Source organism: Loxodonta africana, chromosome 2 (genome assembly GCF_030014295.1).
Source record: "Loxodonta africana isolate mLoxAfr1 chromosome 2, mLoxAfr1.hap2, whole genome shotgun sequence".
In the NCBI taxonomy this organism is placed as follows: domain Eukaryota; kingdom Metazoa; phylum Chordata; class Mammalia; order Proboscidea; family Elephantidae; genus Loxodonta; species Loxodonta africana.
The window spans coordinates 169,025,650-169,046,768 of NC_087343.1; the positions used below are offsets into that span (position 1 = coordinate 169,025,650).

General features: G+C 42.3%; 1 protein-coding gene across 4 annotated transcripts in view; it reads left to right on the forward strand.

The window, feature by feature from the left end:
• GRIA1 (glutamate ionotropic receptor AMPA type subunit 1) overlaps nucleotides 1-21,119 on the forward strand; it is a 381,310-nt gene that overhangs the window by 254,659 nt on the left and 105,532 nt on the right. For all 4 annotated transcript variants that reach the window (XM_003404615.4, XM_003404616.4, XM_064278580.1 and 1 more), the window contains 3 exons: nucleotides 5,642-5,752; nucleotides 6,452-6,658; nucleotides 12,499-12,869. In XM_003404615.4, the coding sequence (XP_003404663.2) occupies nucleotides 5,642-5,752; nucleotides 6,452-6,658; nucleotides 12,499-12,869 (689 nt within the window). The remainder of the gene's footprint in view (nucleotides 1-5,641; nucleotides 5,753-6,451; nucleotides 6,659-12,498; nucleotides 12,870-21,119) is intronic.

The window sequence follows — 21,119 nt, forward strand, 5'->3', positions numbered from 1 at the left end:
GGTTTTGGCAATTTTGCATTTTTACTGACCATGGCAATATTATATTTTATTTCCCTACAAAATGCTTAGGGATAAATATGTTTACAACATTTAACTATTCTACCATATTTTGATACGAAAGAACTATATATAAACCAAGCTATACAATACTTTTTATAGATCCCAATTTAACACTAGTGCTAGGATACCAGCTTTGAAGAACCACTATCCTTAGGAATTAAAGTCTCCTTCTAAGCCATATAAATCTGTCTGTACTTGTCTTGTCTTTTTCCCTTTTTTTTATCAAAACAAGTTGAGATTGTAGAGCAGTGTGGTGTTTTTTGGGCTACTACAGGCTGCATGTAAAGAAGGGTTCTGTTGTCAAGTGAGTTTGGAAAATGCTGCATAATTGATACTTCTTTTAGAGATAGATAACGTTCAGTAGCTAGTTAAAGACTCTGAAAAGTCTTACAATATAATAACTATTAACCTTCCACTAGGTGTTACCCAAATGAATATCTTTTTTTCTTTTTTTAATTTATCAAGAACTTGGTATGAACTCCTGAGTGGTATGAACAGTTAACTAGCTTGGCTGCTATCAAATGAGTTTCGACTCCACCCAGGGGTACCTAGAAAGGCCTAGTGATTCAAGTCCAAAAAATCAGCCATTGGAAACTCTATGGGGCACAGTTCTACTCCAACAACTTGAGGTCTCCCTGAGTTGGAATTAACCAGCTTAACAGCAGCTGGTGTTTTGGAGTTTTTTAGTATGAACCAGGCACTGTGCTGTTTTACATGCATTAACTCACTTAGTTCTCACAGAAATCTGTGAGATAGACACTCTTATTATATCCATTCTATAGATTAGGAACTGAGACCCAAAGAAGTCAAGTAACTTGCCAAGGTCAAACAGTAATTAGGAAATCTAAGCTTTTAAATCAGGTCTGTCTGATGCCAGAGTCAGAGCTCATGACCATTGAGCCCCTTCTTTTTAAAAATAACACCTATTAATATATTGTGGGTTTTAGAGGAACTAGTTACATGTCAAAGGTAAGCATCTTCCTCTACTAATAGCTGTACTGTTTGAGTAGGAACAGCTAACCCCATGGACCAATTGTGGAGAGGGCAGAAAAGAAGAAAAAAAGAGAAAAGAATGAGGAGGAAGAAGAATGGGCAAAAGGGGAAAGAAATGGGAAACATCTTAACTATCCATGGGGAAAAATGATAATCATTGTATTTGGTAGATGGTCTCCCAGGTTTTTATTGATCATATTAAATAATCCTACCTTTGAGGTCCATGAAACCTAGGTTCTATGCCTCCTGTCCATAATCTGCTTTACTATCTATATGTTATAGGTTAAGTCATTTGATCTCCCCAGTTCTGTTTTCTCATCTGTAAAACTGGGAAAAATAAGTCCAAGCTTATCTGTTCTTTTTGTATAGTGTAAGGATCAAAAGAGTTAAATGTTATGAATATACTATGGAAATGGATGGATGGGTGGGTGGGTGGGTGGGTGGATGGATGGATGGATGGATGGATGGATGGATGGATGGATGGATGGATGGATGGATGGATGGTTGGATGGATGGATGGATGGATGGATGGATGGATGGATGGATGGATGGATGGATGGATGGATGGATGGATGGATGGATGATAGTAAACCACAATAGTGGTTTAAAACCATTTCTTTGTCAGACAGAGAGCTCCTTAAAGGAACTCTTAAGGGAAATCCTAATATGTGAAGCTGTCCCTGTCCCCCTCCCCTCCACCTTCCATGAAAATGATGAGGGGCTTCCACAGACCTCCTAGGGTTCCATGGAACACTGGCCTAGCAAGGTGAGTACGGGATTGGGAGATGAGACTACTTTCTGCTAATTAAAGGGCCTCGAGCAAATCCTTTGGTTTTTGAGCTTGTTTTTCCCTCTGTAAAGGAGGAGGTTGGATGAAATCATCCTTCAGGCATCTTCCAGCTCTGACATTCTGGAAGTCTAGTTTCTTATTTTTGTCTCATTAAAGAGGAACATTTCCTTCCAGGTTGACTAAAAGCATCCCACACAGACAGCGTTATCCACGTGCCTGCACTGAGGTTAAATCTTAACCCAGTGTCCAGAGAGACAAGCTCCCTTCACCAGACCTTTGAATAATCCCAGCACCTGTATGTATACTGACTCCAGGCTGGGTCCCATTCATTCTCTCTATGAACATTTCCTAAGCATCTTCTGTGCGAAAGGATGTGCTGGACTACGACAGGGATCCTAGAATGAGTAGGCTGTGGGCCTTGTCCAGGAGGAGCCCACAGTCTTTTGGAGAGATAGAAGCAGACATACAAACAGCTAGACCACAGGGCTCTCATGGGACTAGACTCATGTTGCCTGGCAGCACACCAGAGTACAGAGGGCATGGGCCCTGGAGTCAGCCTTCCTGGGCTTAGATCCTAGCTCCATGGCTTCCCTGTGACCTTGGAAAAGTGTCTTAACTTCTCCACTTCCAGTTACTTTCATATACAAGATGGAAATGTTAATGATCTACCGATTCACAGGTTTTTGTGAGGATAAAGACGTAAAAATATAAAAAGCGATTGGAAGAGTGCCTGGAACACCATAACATTCAATAAATGTTCACTAATATGATTTCCAGCCCAGGGCCTAGCCCTTCTTCACAAAAACAGCGAAGTGATTAAAAGCAACCTCTGGAGACAGATGCTAGGATCCCAGGCTGAGCTCAACCCCCTCCAGCTGCATCACCTTGAGCAAGTTAACAAACTCCCCTAAGTCAAATGAAATGACACAAAAACTATAAAACACCCCAGCGCCTCTGACGTGTTGTTAAGTGCTGTCCAGTCCATTCCAACTCAAAATGATCCCTTACAAAACAGGGTGAAACATACTGCTGGGTCCTACACCATTCTCACAATCTTTGCTGTTTGAGCCCTTTGCTTCTGACATAGAAAGAACATAGTAAATGTTAGCAGTTAACGTTGTTGTTGTTAATGGCTGTGAGAACACAGGAAGAGCTATTTATTTCCAGCAGAAATAAAGGTGACATTTGAGCTAAGTATCTGGTGTGTGCCTCAGCTGCCCTGAGTCTGGGCTGAGTTCTGGCTGTTGGTAGCTTTGATCATCTCCCTGCACATGCAGTTCCCTCTCTCCTTCCTTTTTCCCCTTTGCATCTACAGCCAACAGAATGATCACAAAACAAAATACAACTGTCTAAAGATATTATATATGCATATATATGTGTGTTTATGTGTGTGTGTATATATATACATACACATATATAACAGATATATTTATATAGAACATATGTGTGATTGTGTGTGTTTAACTTTTTCTTTACTATTCCACTCTGCTATTCCCAGACCTTCCATGACTCCCTGTTGCCCTTAGGATAAAGTCTACACTGCTTAACCTGGCTTTCAAAGCTCTCTGCTACCTAGACCCAAGAGCCCACTGCCCTCTGAGGCTAACCATGTCTTCCATCCAGGACCAACATATCTGGGCAGATTCCTGCCTTCCCCATATTCTCCCAGACTTTAAAGGTTTGGGCCCACCCACCTATTCCTTGTGACCCATGCCTCTTATTCCCTGTCTCCTCCTTCGGCCTTTCATAACCCTGTATATAATTGCTGGAAACCTTGGTGACATAGTGGTTAAGTGCTACAGCTGCTAACCAAAAGGTCAGCAGTTTAAATCCACCAGGCGCTTCTCGGAAACTCCTATAGGGTCGCTGTGAGTCGGAATCGACTCAACAGCAATGGGTTTGGTTTGGTACGGGTATATAATCACTAATGGCACAATGGTTAAAGTGCTCGGCTGCTAACCAAAATATCGGTAGTTCAAATCCACCAGCTCCCCAAAAGGTATGGCAGTCTGCTTCCATAAAGATTTACAGCCTAGAGACCCTATGGGACAGTTCTACTCTGTTCTATAGGGTCATTATGAGTCAGAACTGACTCAACAGCAGTGAGTTTGGTTTTTGGTTTATATAATCCCACAGAGCCCTGGTAGCACAATGGTTAAGTGCTCAGCTGCTAAGCAAAAGGTCAACAGTTCAAACTCACCAGCTGCTGTACAGGAGAAAGATGTGGCAGTCGGCTTCTGTAAAGATTACAGCCTTAGGATAGTTCTACTCTATCCTATAGGGTCACTATGAGTCAAAATCAACTCGGTGGCAATGGGTTTAGGTTGTTTTTTAAATATATATATAAAATCCTACACTCAACCTCTGCTTCTCTGAACTCCCTATGCCCAGGCCACCTGAACTGCTCACTGGTCACTGACAGGGGCCACGTGTGTGTGTCTTATCTCCCCAAGAAGACGAGAGGTACTGTATTCTCACAAGCAAGGACTATCTCTGAGACTTCTTTGTGTCTCTCTCAATCCTGCCACACAGCACCACCCATGTTCTAGCTTACAGCCTTGCATACAGTAGAGATTCAATAAATATTTGCTGAAAGACCTCAGAAAATGAATAAGGGTTAAGTGACCTACTTTTTTTATTTAAATGTTGTCAATCTATGCTCAGGATTACTTTAGTTTACACTCAGAAATCAGAGAAATAAAGGAAATAGCCATCATCTAGGAATTTAAATCTAGATGGAAAACTAAGTCTAACATAAAAAGAAAATAAAAGCAATGTCATGTTTAAATTACCTGGTTCCAAGCACAGCTCAAAATAAGCTCAGGGAAGAGAAGGGTTAATAGGTATGGGAAAAAGAAAGGTTTGACTTTGTGAACAACTGTAGGGTATTAAATTCTCATGGCCCTGGATCACATTGTACCAAAATTGGGCACATAAATAGTGATACTCTTACTGCTCAGAGGGGCAGCTCCCAGGTTTAACTCATCAGATGAGGGTTTTCACTGGGGGACAGGGAAAGCTGGGGAGCATCTTGTCTCTTATTTTGTTTGCTTGTTGTTTTGTTTGTATAATATTTTATTGTGTTTTAAGTGAAAGTTTACACAGCAAATTAGGTTCCCTTTTAACAATTTCTATACATATTGTTCAGTGGCAATGGTTACATTTTTCACAATGTGTCAACATTCTCATTATTTCCATTCTGGTTGTTGCATTTCCATTAATCTAGTTTCCCTGCCTGCTCCCCACCCCCCTTTTACCTTCTCATCTTTGCTTTAGGGCAATTATTGACCGTTTGGTCTCACATAGATCATTTTTTTAAAGGACCACAGTACTCACAGGTGATACTGTTTATTTCACGAGTCAATCTGTTATTTTGGTGAAAGATGACCTCTGGGAGTGGTTTCAGTTCAAAATTTAAAGGGTATCTCAGGGTGATAGTATCAGGGGTTCCTCTAGTCTCAAGTGGTCTGGTAAGTCTGGTCTTTTTTAAGATTTAAAGTTTTCTTCTAGATTTTTTCTCCCATTCTATCCAGAACCGTCTATCGTGTCCCTCGTTAGAACAGTCAGTAGTGGTAGCCAGACGCTGTCTAATTTTTCTAGTATCAGGGCAGATGAGGCCATGGTTTGTGTAGACTTTGCCTCTTGTTTTTATCTACCAATAATTTTAGAGCCAGATGTGCCCAGTAGTTCACTGGTGTGATGCTGAGCTCCTCCCTTGCCTATCTCTGATAGACTGAGATTCTTGCTCACCTTATATCCTTGGCTTACCTTCTAACTCTGCCTTCCTCTCATTAACAGATTGGTTACTGGAATGAAGATGATAAGTTTGTCCCTGCAGCCACCGATGCTCAAGCAGGGGGAGATAATTCAAGTGTTCAGAATAGAACGTACATCGTCACTACAATCCTCGTGAGTACTTAGTCCCTCACCAAGGATACCTGGGATTCAAGCTAGACTAGCACAAGTATTTTCCACCAGGAGAGAAAGTAGGTCATTGTTTTTGCCAAATTGTGTTGTAGACAGAAAGACGGAGTGGAAAAGGAATGCCCTGGAATTCAGAGGCGCTGAGTTTTCACCCTGACTCTGCTGCTGTCTCACTTTGTGCCCTTGGATAAGTCACTTACCCTCTTTTGAGCCATAGTTTCCCCACATATATAACATAAAAGTGAGACTAAATTATCATGGTTTTCATAATCTACCCTCCCTTGGTAGAAGCCATTTTCAAAGAACGTCTCCTGAAGTCCAGTAAGTAAAGTGGGTCTAAGTGAAGCTGCTGATTTTCAGTGATTAATAATGAAAAACCAGTTTTGGAGTCTACTTCCTCATTATAGTGCCCTCAGTGGCACCATCATAAAGTACAAGAGCTCCCGGAACAGAATTCGAAAAGCTGTGAACCATAAGACATTCTTATTTTAAGAAAGTTTGCTTAACCCAAGAAGTTTGTGAGTGAGAGGGTTGGGGGGAGGCAGAAAGTCAGCAAATAGATTTAGGAGTTAAAGAGACTTCTTCAATTCTGATATTTGTTATGTCCTCCTCTGCTATTACAAAGTCTTCCCTTACTGGGGGACCCCATAACCCACGTTCTCCATCTCCCCATTTCTCTACCAGGAAGACCCTTACGTGATGCTCAAGAAGAATGCCAACCAGTTTGAGGGCAATGACCGCTATGAGGGCTACTGTGTGGAGCTGGCAGCGGAGATTGCCAAGCACGTGGGCTACTCCTACCGTCTTGAGATTGTCAGCGATGGAAAATATGGAGCCCGAGACCCTGACACCAAGGCTTGGAATGGCATGGTGGGAGAGCTGGTCTATGGAGTAAGTTCACCCTAGGGTGGGAGAATTGGAGTGCAGAGTAGAGGGTTAGACAGGATATCACTTGGTGTTTGGATAAGGCACCTGATTCAGATGCCTATTAAACAATATAGTTGAGTATCATTGCTTCTGAAAAAAGGAGGAGCCCAAAATCCAATGTCTTAAGGCCCTCTTTGTTCAGGTTCCTGGTCTAGCTCCCTCAGCCCCATTCTGCACAGTTTTATGACTTCAGTTAATCACCGTCCATGCAAGTGATAGTATAACCTTCCAGATTAGTTTTCCCATGGCAGAGTGTTGAGTTGTTACTTCACTGCTCAAAATATAAATTTCTCCCCCATTATTAGGTGCATCCTGCCTCCAACCTCACTTCCTAATCTCTCTTCTCAGTATTCTCTCTCATGCACCTTCCATTTCAGTCAAACTGGTCCTCCTTATTCATTTAGTTTTTTAGAGCATCCCCTTCCATTCTCCACCTTTAAATCCTACTACTCCCATGAAAACTGTATCAAGTGTTACCTTTTCCAAGATGTCATTTCTTTCTCCCCATCACAGATGTGAACTCCTTATTTGTAACTGTTCTCATCTTCCCCTGAAGAAATTTGTTTCTGTTTCTTTTATAATCCCTAGCATACCCTGCCTTGTATAATGGTTATCTGTACAATAGGGGTAAGTCTACTTCATCTTTATATCACTCACCACACTTAAACCAATGATAATTGCAGTAAAATATTGAACAGATGGAAGCAGTTTTGAGGTGCCACTGAATGCCTAGCATAATTTTAAGTGCTTAGAGAACCATCGAGAATCAAAAGATCTGATTCCTACCCCCAAGGATCTTAACATTCTGTGGGATAGTGAAGACAATGAGACAGTGAGAGAAAATAATAAAAAATAGCATAAAATCAAGAAGTCTAAATTGTATGGTTCTGCAAGAGACTAGCTGTGGGTTTAGCTAACCATCAAGAACGATGTGAAGCTTGAAAAATTAAAAATGGCCAAATTCAGATAGAAAGCCCAGGAAAGCCTAAAGAATAGTAGTGGTACAGTAAGTAAGGTGTGAGAGGAGAGTGAGAAACATGAGTTTTCTAGAGGTCTTGGGTTGAGGAATAGTCAGGGGTGAGTTTGAGTAAGAAATGACAAGAGGAAGAGTGTGAATTGATTCAATGAGTATCGGGAGGTCATGAAGGTACTTGAGCAGAGGAATGGCAAAAGGCAATGGAAGAAGAAGCAGGCCACCAAGCAGGAAGGGGACCACCATGGCTTCACTCACAGTAAGTGGGTCTTCAAGCTGAAGCATATACCCAGGTTGATGTTGAGTTCAGGGTCAGGATGAAGCCACACTTTTGAAAAGTTTTAAGTCTCATTCTCATATCAGGACAAGAGGAGTTGTGATGGCTGTGAGTTATACAAAGGACTATGGGAATTCAAGTAGAAAGAGATGAAATAAAGAAAACCTTCCCCAGGGATGTGGCTTTTGAGATGACCTGGAAAGGTGGTTAATAAGTTGAGGGCAGGAGGTGCTTCTACCCTTTCTCCTCCCCGCTACTACTTCTCACTTTGGGAGCCTCCGTTGGTGACAGATAGTGGCTTGGATGGTTAATGCTGCATCTGGAGTCTGGTTTCCATGGGAGGTTGAGCTAGGCTTTTAAGGTCATCCCCATGACACCTGCTGTGAACTTTTCCCTTCCTGCCAGCATTCATCTTCACCTCCACTCCCTGTAATGCGGTTCCCTTAGTAAAAGATCCATCATCCAAGCAGAACAATGGTATGATCATCCCAAAGACAAGCTTCCTAATAGCCAGCAGTCAGTGATGGCTCAGAACTTGGACAAGCCTGAGAAACTGCAGGAGGCCTTAGCTTCCTGTTCTGCTCACCATCCCCTTCCATCCACCAGGCTTGTTCCTCTGCCCAGTAAAGATGGTATTCCGAAGACCCTGTAATGGGCCCACTTGGATGACTCTCACTTGATTTTTAGTTTGATTTCTCTTCCCTGTTTCCCTAGGAAGAATAGAGGGATAGTATCTCTCAGCCGTAAACCAACAGTGAGATGAGAAAAATTTCATCGGGGAGCCTCCAATCTATTCTTTCTGTGCTGTTTAAATAGCCAGGTGTCAAGTAGGACTTCTCTCTTCTTTCTTTTGTTTCCTTTTGTTCTTATCAATAATAGTAATAGTAGCATTTCAGAATTTATTATCTGCCAAGTACTATGCTAAATAGTTCACCCACATTATTTCATTTAATTCTTAAAACAACTCCACAAGTTAGATATGATTATTATCCACATTTTATAGATGAGCACACTGAGGCTCAGGGAGGTCAGGTAATTTGACAAAGAACACACAGTTAGTAACCGAAATGAAGCCCTGGCTTTTTTACTCCACGCTGTAAATTCTTAACCATGGGGTAAACTGCTTCTGTAGAAATCACATCATCCAAGCACTGGTTTGAAAAGCCAATATTAACTGGTGGTGAGAACACCAATAGTAGCTACATTCACAGATGCCACATGCTGCAAATGAAGTTTTTGCTTCTTGCAGAGATGTCTTTCTACCTTATTCACTGGTGACTTTTCTGTTTATCCTTTGTCTCCATGAAGCAGAAAGAGTGTGAGCTTTGCAGACGGACACCTGGATTTGAATTCCGATTCTGCCAATTCATTGAAAGTGAACCCTTTAGCACAGACAGTGGCAGGGAGTATTCACTTATATATCACCTGGCTCAGAGTAATCTCCATCCCTGATTGTTTTATTCGCTTTTGGTTTTTCCTCTACCACATCAGAACTGGACACTCTTTTCCCAAGATCGTTTCTAGACTTCACATATTTTGTTTGGGGATCTCTAGGTCAGTGCTTCTTAAAGCATGGTCTCTGAACCAGCAGCAGCAGCATCACCTGGGAACTTGCTAGAGATACAAATACTCAGGTCTCCTCCCAGAGCCACGGAACCGGAAACTCTGCCCTCTGTGTTTTTAGAAGTTCTCCAGGGGACCCTGATGTACATTCAAGTTTGAAGAACACTCCCCTAAGATGTCAGCTTAGAAAAATAACTTTGAGCACCTGTAAAAGGTTCACACTTCACCATGCTCTCATGTATTTGAATTCTTTCGACCCTCATAAAACAATCCTGTGAAATAGGCAAACAGGAATTATTATACCTTTTTTTTTTTTAAATGAGTAAGTTCGTATCGCTTGAGAGCACAGAGTCAGCAAGTCACAGAGCAGAACAGCCAGGTCTGCTTCCTCCTAGATCAGTGCTTCCCTTGACCTGATCCTGCTGAGTCCCAGGAATGACCTCAGGTGGTGAAAATCAACTCCTGAAGCTTCTCAGTCAATGTCAAACAAGCTAGGACTCTGTTAGTTTGGACAAACTACCTTCCCTTTCTAGACCTGAGCTTTTTTTCTGTAAAATGAGGTAGTTGAACCTCACCTACACGTGGGTCCCATTTGATGCTTAGAGAAATGAAGGATCCATGACCAAATAATTTGCGAAATTCTTCATCCTACTTAACCCTCTTGGAAATTCTCAACACAGATTGGCCTTTTAAAGGTTCTGAGAAATCCTGACCCAAAGTAACCTGTTTAAATCCATGTTTCCCAAATGTATTTATTTTCGTGTTAACCCAATGATTCTACCTCATAGCTACCCTGCCCCCATGGGGTTTCCAAGGCTATAATCTTTTCAGAAGCAGACTGCCACATCTTTCTCCTGCTGAGCAGCTGGTGGGTTCAAACCACTGATCTTTTGGTTAGCAGCTGAGCACTTACCCACTGTGCCACCGATATCATTCAAGAAATAATGTTTCATGGAACAAATCTTGGAACTGCTGAATTAAGCACTGGAATAATGTGGTTCTGTAATTTTCTGGCCCACATCCTTTTTATTAACTCACATCAGAAAGCACGAAACAAATCCACCCAGTACTCTTTACCACTTTCCAAGCTCGTATCCATCCATCTCCCTTTTGAGTAACTTGGGGCCAATCCCTGCCAGTCCTCATTTCCATCGCTTTTCTCCCCTGTTCTTTTCCCATCTATTTACAGATAAAAAAAGTGGATCTCTTCTCTCTTGTATTGGCCTGTGAGTGTTTGTAAAAATTATCAAGATTTATGTCAAGGGTTTTAGGGAAGAAAAAAAAAACAGAATTACTATGAAATTCACACTTGACTCCACATTACAAAAATTTTCTATGTAAGTGAGAACTTAAATAATTTTGAAGTCGAGCTTTTAATTCCACTTAAGCATGTTCTCAGTAAGTCCAATCAATGAGAGTAACCAGAAGAAATCTCTAAGTAACAGCGGGCAGCAGCTGGGTGGGGCCCTCGTCCCTACAGCATCTGTCGCAAGCCTCACATCTGGACTGTCACATAGCATCATAGAAGAAAGCCATTTGCCTCAAACAGACCTACATAGGCATGCGTCTTGTTGCAGAAATGAATGTGTGGCATCTGTCCATGGAAACCCTCTTGGGTTTCCAGGATCTCTTGATATCAGGCCAACAAAGCAGTGGATTTTTATTGCATCGATGCCAGTGCTTCTGCCATTAGAGAGAGACAGGGAAGACTGAAGAGCAGGGCCTGGTGAGAAGGGGGCTGTTGTGAGTATCTGTTGTTTGTACCTGCCTAGCAACCATTCCACCTTCCTCAGTAGGATAAATCCTGACCTTCTCATGCTGGCTGCCCAAGAATGAACATTTCTTGCAACCTTTTTTTTTAACCTACATTCAGATTAAAAAAAAAAATTTTTTTTTTAATTTATATGTGTGTATTTTTAGCAGTCTTCCGGAAAAAAAAAAAAAATTGTGATGCTACTTTCCCTTCTTACCTCCAGACTTTTACTCAACGTAGTTCTTTGGAATGCTGCTCGGTGCCAGAGCAGCCTGTCAAAACCCTACCCATCCTTCAATGCCAAACTTGGAAGTCACCTCTTCCATGATGCGCTTCCTGAATTCATCCCTCCCTGATCTCCTGCAGCATTTTATATCTCTTGGAAAGCATATATTCAGTCCACTTTGTAGACTGTAAAATTGTGTGTATATGTATCAGTCTTTCCTATCTGTCTGTAATTTCCTGAGTGCAGGGACCATAGCTTACCTACAGCTTCTAGCCTAGGGCTTGCACCTAATAAGCACTCAACAAATGTTTATCAAGTTAAATTTGCCTTCACCACCTTGTTATCCAGGACTACCCAGGAAAAAGAAACCCAACTCAAACCAACTTAGGCAAATGGAGTGGTTGGCTCCTGTTCTTAGGGGACAAATAGGAATATATTGACATATTCCTAGGGAACCCAGGGTCACCCCTAAATTTAAGGTGGCCCAGATAATTGCATCAGAATCTATGTTTCTCAGCTCTGACTCTCAGGGCAATTTCTCACTAAACCACTTTGGGTCATATACCCATCCTGGAAGGAATCATCCTAGCCAGGGGAGTGTAGTGCCCTGATTGGCCAGGCCTGAGCCATGTGCTTTGCCCAGTAACCAGGGTGATCAGCCCCATTTCAACCAGAAGGATTGAAGGTGGCCCAGGAGGTGCTCTCCTACCAGAGGAAGGAGGGATGGTTGCTGGGCAGGCAAAAGCAACAAATACTCACAACAGCCCCCTTAACACAAGATCAGGAACAAGAGTCTAACAATTAGAACTATCAAACAAGGAAATAATCTCCCCTGTAAAATACTGAGTTGATCAGTCACTCGTCAGGAATATTTTATAGGGTAAAATGGTTAGGTTTCTAAGGTTCTTCCCACTCACATCCTTTGAGATACAAAAGAATATCTACAATGAAGAGAGGAGCAAAAGAAGGAAGAAAGCTGATGAGTACAGCTGCTTTTTTTTTTTTTTTCCAGAGAGCAGATGTGGCTGTGGCCCCCTTAACCATCACCTTGGTCCGAGAAGAGGTCATAGACTTCTCCAAGCCATTTATGAGTTTGGGGATCTCCATCATGATAAAAAAACCACAGAAGTCCAAGCCGGGGGTCTTCTCCTTCCTCGATCCTTTGGCTTATGAGATTTGGATGTGCATCGTTTTTGCCTACATTGGAGTGAGTGTTGTCCTCTTCCTGGTCAGCCGCTTCAGCCCCTACGAATGGCACAGTGAAGAGTTTGAGGAAGGACGTGACCAGACAACCAGTGACCAGTCCAATGAGTTTGGGATATTCAACAGCTTGTGGTTCTCTCTGGGAGCCTTCATGCAGCAAGGATGTGACATTTCTCCCAGGTCAGGCATCACTCCTCTACCTCTTTGCTCAATGGCACATTTTTCTTGGGGAAAAAAAGATACTGTAAAGTTAAGGGATGGGAATTATTTCCAGACTTCATTGCATTTAATTTTTTAAACTATGCTTTATAGTCAACTGTTCATTGCATGCTGTGGATTATCTGGACTCATCCTGTATCTGGGCCAGTTCTGTCCTTTACCTGGTTGAGGCACTCAAGATTAGTAGGCATAATCATGGCTTCAATGTTCACTAGCTGAAAGATGGAAACCCTAGTGGTGTAGTGGTTAAGTGCTATGGCTGCTAACCAAAGGGTTGGCAGTTCAAATCCAGGCACTCTTTGGAAACTCTTTGGGGCAGTTATGCTCTGTCCTGTAGGGTCGCTATCAGTTGGAATCGATTAGACAACAATGGGTTTGGGTTTTTTTTTTGGCTTAGCTGAAAGGCACAGATAAATGATGGGGGCAGTATGGTAAAACATTTATTGAGCACCTACCATATGTGAGGCAAGGTTCTGTGTCCTTTGCATGTATTATCTCATTAAATCCTTACAGCAGTATAATGTGGGACTCCCATTACATCCCACAACTAGTTTGTCAGGGTTATACAGCTAGTAGGTAGCTGAGTTGGTATTAAAACCACCACCCTGTACCAGTTTTGCATGGTAGGAGCAGCCCCGGATTATGAGTCCTGGCTCAAGCACCAACTGTATATGTGGCCCTGGGCAAGTAACTTGACATTGGTAAGCCACAGTTTATCCATCTCTAAGAGAAAAAGATTCTCCTTTTCTTGGTTCTTAGAGGAACCTTGGGAGTAATCTAGTTCCAGTAGTTTTGTAAATTTGTGCCTTTGGTTCGAAAAAGGAGTTTCTCAGAGGTGCCTCAGATATTACCATTGAGGGTTACAGGAGAACAAATCAGAAGGGTCCCCCCCTACCACACACACACACGGAACCAGAGTAGCTCCATTTTTATCTGTTAAAAAAATTGGACTTGTAAATATGATTTCTTTGGAAAAAAGGATTTTGAAGCTAATAAAAAAGAAAGGAGGAAGGAAGGGTGGAAAGGAAGGAGGGGAAAAATATTTGGAAACTACCAGTCTAGTCCAATGCCCACATTTACTGGCCTTCTGTCTTTGTGTATAATGTTCTTTCTGCCACTTTCCGGAGTGTTCATGCCACAAGTCCCTTCCAATTTACCTGATAAATAAGCACTGACTATAGTTCCTTTATAGTTCCTTTGAAGTAGTTTCATGTCTATGAACTCTTTTTCCAGTAGGCATTTCTTGTAGATTACTAGGTCTCTAAAATGTGCAGGAAGACATGACTTGGAATTGAGCTGTCATGAATAGGTTTGCACATACTCTCACTTTCTCGATACCTACGTGTGTAAATATCAAGGCCTTACGGACATGTGTCAGTGGCGTCCTTACCACCTCTCCACATTTTGCATTGAAATGTCGATGAGGACCAATATTCCTCAGTGTCAATAATTAAAATCTTCCTAACAAGCTTCCCCCAGGACTCATTTTGCCTGCTGTATAATTTAGAAAGTCTCATCGTTCACCATAAAATCATGTTTTTCTTTAAATTAGAAGACTGTTAGAGGAGGGAAGGGATGTGGGGGAGGAGGTGTGAGACTGGATGCTTGGCCAATACTGGCAAACACATGGTGAAGAGTAGAAAGAACCAAGCAGGGGAAGGGCTTGCTTAAAAATAAATCAGGCCAGTGGATAAACAGTGGGAAGAGTGATTCTTCTCTAGTCGGTATAACGTAGGACCATCTGAACATGCATGTGCCTGAAAAGACCCGTGGGCTTGTTTTTCCTCCATTATTTCCTTTGTCAGTGGGCATATTACTTCTTAAGCACCTCGAGGTCTGACTTCAGGGTATGTTTTCCCCCTCCAACCATCTTGGTCATCTAGTGCTGCTATAACAGAAATACCATAAGTGGATGGCTTTAACAAAGAGAACTTTATTCTCTCATAGTCTAGTAGGTTATAAGTCCAAATTCAGGGTGTTAGCTCCAGGGGAAGGCTTTCTCTCTCTGTTGGCTCTGGAGGAAGGTCTTTGTACTCAGTCTTCCCCTGGTCAAGGAGCTTCTCAGGTGCAGGAACCCCGGGTCCAAAGAATGCACCCTGCTCCTGGTGCTGCTTTCTTGGTTGTATGAGGTCTCCCAGTCTCTCTGCTCTCTTCTTTTTTATCTCAAGAGATTTCCTCAAGACACAATCCAATCTTTAGATTGAGTTCTGCCTCACTAACACAACTGCCACACATACTCCCTCATTTAACATCACTGAGGCAGGATTTACAATATACAGGAAAATCACACAACACCAGGAATCATGGCCCAGCCAAATGGATACACTCATTTTTGGGAGGACGTAATTAAATCCATGACACCCACCATTCCTCCAGAGGTCTCAGACTGGTGGCCTATGAGCTGAATTCTCTCCCAGGCATGCTTTTGTTTGAGCTGCACAGAGTTTGGCAATGAGCCTCCAACACTGAGGGGCAGCTGCCTTCTTTAGATGACATGTGGATTTCACAGCCTCCACCTGGCTTCCTTCATTCCTGTGTTACTCAGCTGACCCCTGTGAAGGTATTTGAGTTTGTGACCTCTGTACGCAACAGGGTTTTCAAACTGTGCTTCCTGGAGTACTGAGGATTCCACTAGTGTGTCTTAGGACTTGCCACTGAATTGAAGATGAGATTGAGTAGGCAGATCCCTAACCTGTGCCTATGTTTTCTCATTGGTAAAATGTAAATAATAATTCCTACCTCAAGTCTTCTCATGAGGCTTAAATGAGATTAATACATGTAGAACTTGTATCAGAGTACCCAACCAGTAGATAGGAAGCACTGAAATTTGGATGACTATATTTTATTTTATCAGATTTATATATTAGGCTTCTACTAAACCTCACTAGAAAAAAGGGTGCCACTGCTCACACCAATTTGAAAACCACTGACCTATATGACTCTCTTCTGAGGAAGTCCACAGACAAAGCAGAAATAGCAAGTGGTTTTCTCCAGAGACCTGGTTCCCTATGCCTCCTTCTCATAAGAACTGAGAGGAAGGATTTATGAATGTGGAGGAAAGGGAATAACAGATATAGAAGTGAACCAGCCTGCATAGGGAGTTTATACACTTGAGATGGCCCCTTCTTCACCACCCCACCTTGGCCAATCCCAGAGTTTAGGAGTCTGTAGAAATTCCATATGAGTCAGAATATGGGTCACAGTGTTTCTCAGAAATATGTACTAAAGAGAAAATCCGTATCCTTCATCCAAACTTGGGCCAGACAAGAAGGCCAGGACATTAAGCCAGGAATCAGGGCCAGGGATCAAACATAAAATGGTAAACACCAATAAAAGTTTTTTTGTCATTGTCTACATATCTTCTGATGAAGTCAACAAGTTTTGTGAGCCTCTGATCTTCACAGCACCATGTTAGACACCCTAAGTGCTATAGTAAGAAGTACTTCTAAGAGGCTTGCATATGTAAAACATCTTAAATAATATCCTTTCCAATGAGAATCAATTAATTTTTGTTGCTACTCATTTAAATAATACATAATAAATCCTTATTAATTTAGAGTTTGGGGGACTAAATCCACCTAAATTGCATGTACCTGCACTCATAGATAAGCAGTATTATCTCTTTTTAACATTTTTGAAGTTCATTTCTAACAACCAAATGCCAACAAAATGTGGCCAGATGTGATTGTCTGCAAGTAACAAAAAACTTGACCCAGGTAACGTGAACAGAGAAAGGCCTATCTTTCTCACATTATAGGAAAAGCGGAGACAAGACATTGACTCATGTTGGTTCAGTGAAACGAGGATCAGCAGCTCTGTGATTCTCTGGACCTTGCCTTCATGGTCAAGAGATGAATGCTTCCAGATATTATGTCCATGTTTAAGCAGCAAAAAGGAGAAAAAGTGTTGCCATCCATTTCCATTTCTTTGGATCAGGAAAACAGAAACTTTACGAAAATACTCCCCACCCCAAGCAGATGTTTGCTTCTCTCATTGGCCAGAACAGTGGCCAGTGACCACCTCTAGCTGCCAGGAAGGCTGGGAAGAAAAGAATCTAGGTTTTCTAGCCTCTAGAGTGGGGAAGCGGGAGTAGGAATGAATGTTGGGTAGGTCAACCAGCAGTATTGGCCACAGGGCCTAAAATAGATGTTTCCTGTACCAGAACCTTGAGTAGATAAACATAATCTGTAATTAACACATTCATTGATCTATACAAGTAAATGCTAATAACATTCTTTAAAGACTCCTCACCCTTACCTTTAAAATGTTTATATGGTAAATTGGTTTTGTGAGATCTATTTGAGTATTCAAAGTTAAAATTCAGCTTAACTATGATTACAGATTACAATTTTTTTAATTACGTTGTTGGTGAGATAAAAATACCATCCATGAATTCACTTGGGGGGTCTACTTCTTATGCCCAAAGACCTATTTTTTAATAGATATATTAGGTTCTTTTTCCATGTAGAGGAGCATTTTGAGAAGGGATATATTAAAGAAGGAACAAAAATCTTTACAGGCAAAATGTGTCTTTAGTTCCCCCAACTTTCCTTTCTGTACCTTTTCCCCCTACTTGTGGCCAAGACCATTAATTTATTTGATAGATATTACTAATTGCCTAAAATGGGCAGGACATAGAGCTAGGCAATGAGGCTACAAAGATATAATGATGAATGGAGGATGGGGGAGGGAACCTTTCCTTCAAGGAGACTTCAGTATACTCATATGAGACAGTCGCTAAACAAGGAACCATGAATGTATAAAGTGTGATGCGCTATGAATAAATTGAACCTGCTGTTGCAATAGACAATAAAGGAAGTGGTAATTAAAGGAGACTTACTTAGGATGTTCCGAGAAGCTTTCTCTGTGGAGCTGTGGATGGGTAAGATGGAGTTAGTCTTGTACACAGCTCAAAGACATAAACAGTTATGTGCAAAGGCCCTCAGGTGGAGAAGAACTAACTAAGTGGTTTCAGGGACAGGAGGAGAAGCCAGTGATTGGAGGTGATATTAGAGAAATGGGCAGAGAATAGAACGTGTAAGACTGTCTTAGTCATCTAGTGCTGCTATAACAGAAATACCACAAGTGGGTGGCTTTAACAAAGAGAAAATTATTCTTTCACAGTCTAGTAGGCTATGAGTCCAAATTCAGGGCGTCAGCTCCAGGGGAAGGCCTTCTGTCTCCATCAGCTCCAGAGGAAGGTCCCTGTCATCAATCTTTCCTTGATCTAGGAGCTTCTTTGCACAGGAACCTTGGGTCCAAAGGACAGGCTCTGCTCCTGGTGCTGCTTTCTTGTTGGTACGAGGTCCCCATGTCTCTCTGCTCACTTCTCTGTTTTATATCTCAAAACAGATTGGCTTAAGACACTATCTAATCTTGTAGATCTCATCAATATAGGTGTCACTAATCCATCCCATTATATCGTAGTGATAGGATTTATAACACACAGGGAAATCATTTCAGATGACGAAATGGTAGACAATCATACAATGGTAGACAATCAGACAATCATGACATAGCCAAATTGATACACATATTTTTGGGGGACAAAATCCGATCCATGACAAGGACCCTGTGGCCATGGTATAGATTTGGGGTCTTACTCTAAACTCAACCAAAAGCTACTGGAGTTTTAAGAGAAGGATTCATTTACATGCTAAAATACCATTCTGGTAGCTATGAGGAAAATGAATTAGGGCAGAGGAGAAACAAGAGTGAAAGCTAAGGGACCAGGCAAGAGGCTTTCATAGCAGCCCAGGGGAAATTATACTGATGGAAATTATAAGGATGACCATGTAGATGGATTTGTGGTCTATTCTGAAACTAGAATTGACAGGACTTGCTAATGAATTGGATATATGGAGATGAGGAGAGGGAAGATTCAAGGGTGAACCCAAGAGGAAGAGGGCATTTGGAAAACGTGGAACCATAGTCGCATAGACCTTAGCTCTGGGCGAAATCATTAGGATGCTCTGGTTTATCCATCTCATGTTACAGATGAGGAAACTGAGGCCCAAAAGGGACAACGAGATTTTCTCTACAGCCACCCAGATGCTATCCATGGCCTATGATGCCCAGTTCAATGCTATCCTATTGTGCAGTCTCAACCCAAGGCTTCATTACCTACAAGTGAACTAAGAATTAGCATCTTCAACTCATTCCTCCCATAGCCTCCACTCCTCTATTGGCTTCTCCATGAGGTCAGTGCTTCTCTAGGTTCAGATGACCTTAGTAAAGAGAACAAAAGGGGGTCAGAATGTCATTGGGGAATAGAAGAAAATGAGAAATCATACTTTCAGCTTTCAGAACTGTCTTTTATCCTTAATCTTAGATTGTATCAGAATATATGATAATTATCTCCACCTGGTGAAGATAATTACTCTCAGTGAGAAGTCTCAGGCGGGGGAGGTGATGGCACTTTGGAGATCTCTGGGAACCCTATACCACACACCCCCCAGTTAATGTACTTGTTGAGCGGGGAGCCTGTAGCTGACTCACCATGGGAACAGGGTGGCCAATGAGGAGAGCCCAACCCGATAACCAATGGCAGCCTGACCTTTGAGTTCACACACAAGTTCCATAGCAACCAATATGCTGCCTACCCCTTCCACCTCCTGCTCTGCTTCCTCTCTTCCCAGAGAAAGCCAGGCAAACCCACTCCTCTTGCGCATCTCCATGTGTGCTGCAGGGAAGAAAGGAAGGCTGGAAGTAAATATTCAAGGAAGCTGACGGAAGCAGCCTGAAATTATAAAACATTTTGCATTTTGAAAACATAAACCCAGTTAGAGACACAGGTTCACTGCCATAAGAAAGTGTGGGTAGTGATGAGGCAAGAAATGGTGATAGAAGCCCTGTGTCTTGGGGCAAGGTATAGGAATTTCTGCTGGGACTCCCTGCATCAAAATCACTTGGGATGCTTGTCAAAATGCAGATTCCCAGGCACTACCCCAGATCTGCTGAATTGGAAACAATGTAACTGGGGACAAGGATATGCATGTTTCACAAGACCCCCTCCTTCAGGGTCAGATGGGCATGAACCTTTAAAAGTCATTGAACTAGGGTGTTGTCCAGGAATGTCAAATGGGAAGTGCAGAAAGCAAGGTCCACAGGTCAGCCAGAAATGGTGTAAATCAACAACAGTATACACTGAGCCCAGGGTCTGCCTGCTTGCTGCCCTAGGGTGTGCTACCTGCTAGGTGAGCAAGGCCTTGGATCCAAAGGGGGAAATTGTGGCCATCGAAAGGCAGAAGACTCCCTAGGGATCCTACACTCTCCTGCAGGCCAGGCTGCCAGGAGGAGCTCACAAAAGGGATTCACTAGTATATATTCCCCTTGATCACTTCCCTTGCCATTAGCAAGCAATGCCAGCACACAGAGGTTAGCCCCGGTGAGGTGATCCTACAATTGTGGCAGATGTGATCTGTGCATTGGCCATCTGTGGGTGGCCCCATCACTGGGAACGCCACCTCACTGACTTCTTCCTTTTCAGTTTTAATCCTCTGCTGCCTAATAGCAAGACCCAGAGCCAGGCTGTAATACTGAGCAGCTTCACAGACCATGGAGAGGCAGAAGAGTAGAAGTTTCAGAAGCTCCCAAAAGCCACATGGGAGTATTAAAATCAATGCAGTAACAGGAGGATAAAAGCCTTTGCTGGATACGCAAATGAAAACCATCATTTTCTGCATCTCAGCCAGTAGTTCTGGCAATCAGCAAAGGGGAAGTCAAATTGCTCCCTCACTCTCTCTCTTTCTAGATTGCTCTGAAAGTCTGAGGTCTGTTTAATTGAGGAGAGATTTCTTTTTCCAAAATCACAATAGGCAAATTTTCAGAAAGTTTTTTACAGAGCTGACAGGAATGTTTAAGATAATTTATTCATCCATTACATGTTTACTCATCACCTGTTACGTGGCAGGGATGGTTCAAGGTGCTATGCGAGACATGACGGAATAAAGCAGACAAAAACACCTGCTCTCCTAGAGCTCACATTCTAGTGAGACGAAGCAGGCAATAAACAAAATAAATAGGTAATCCACTCTCTACCCAAATTCAACGAGTATCCTAGCTTACAGGGAGGGGAAGAGACTTACCCAAAGTCACACAGACAATTAGTAAGTTCAGTCACATAGAAAGGGAGGTCAGATAGGGGCTGAGATGAACTGGGGAACATACGTGCCAGCTAAAGAAGGCAGCCTCCACTCAGCTGTGTACAGT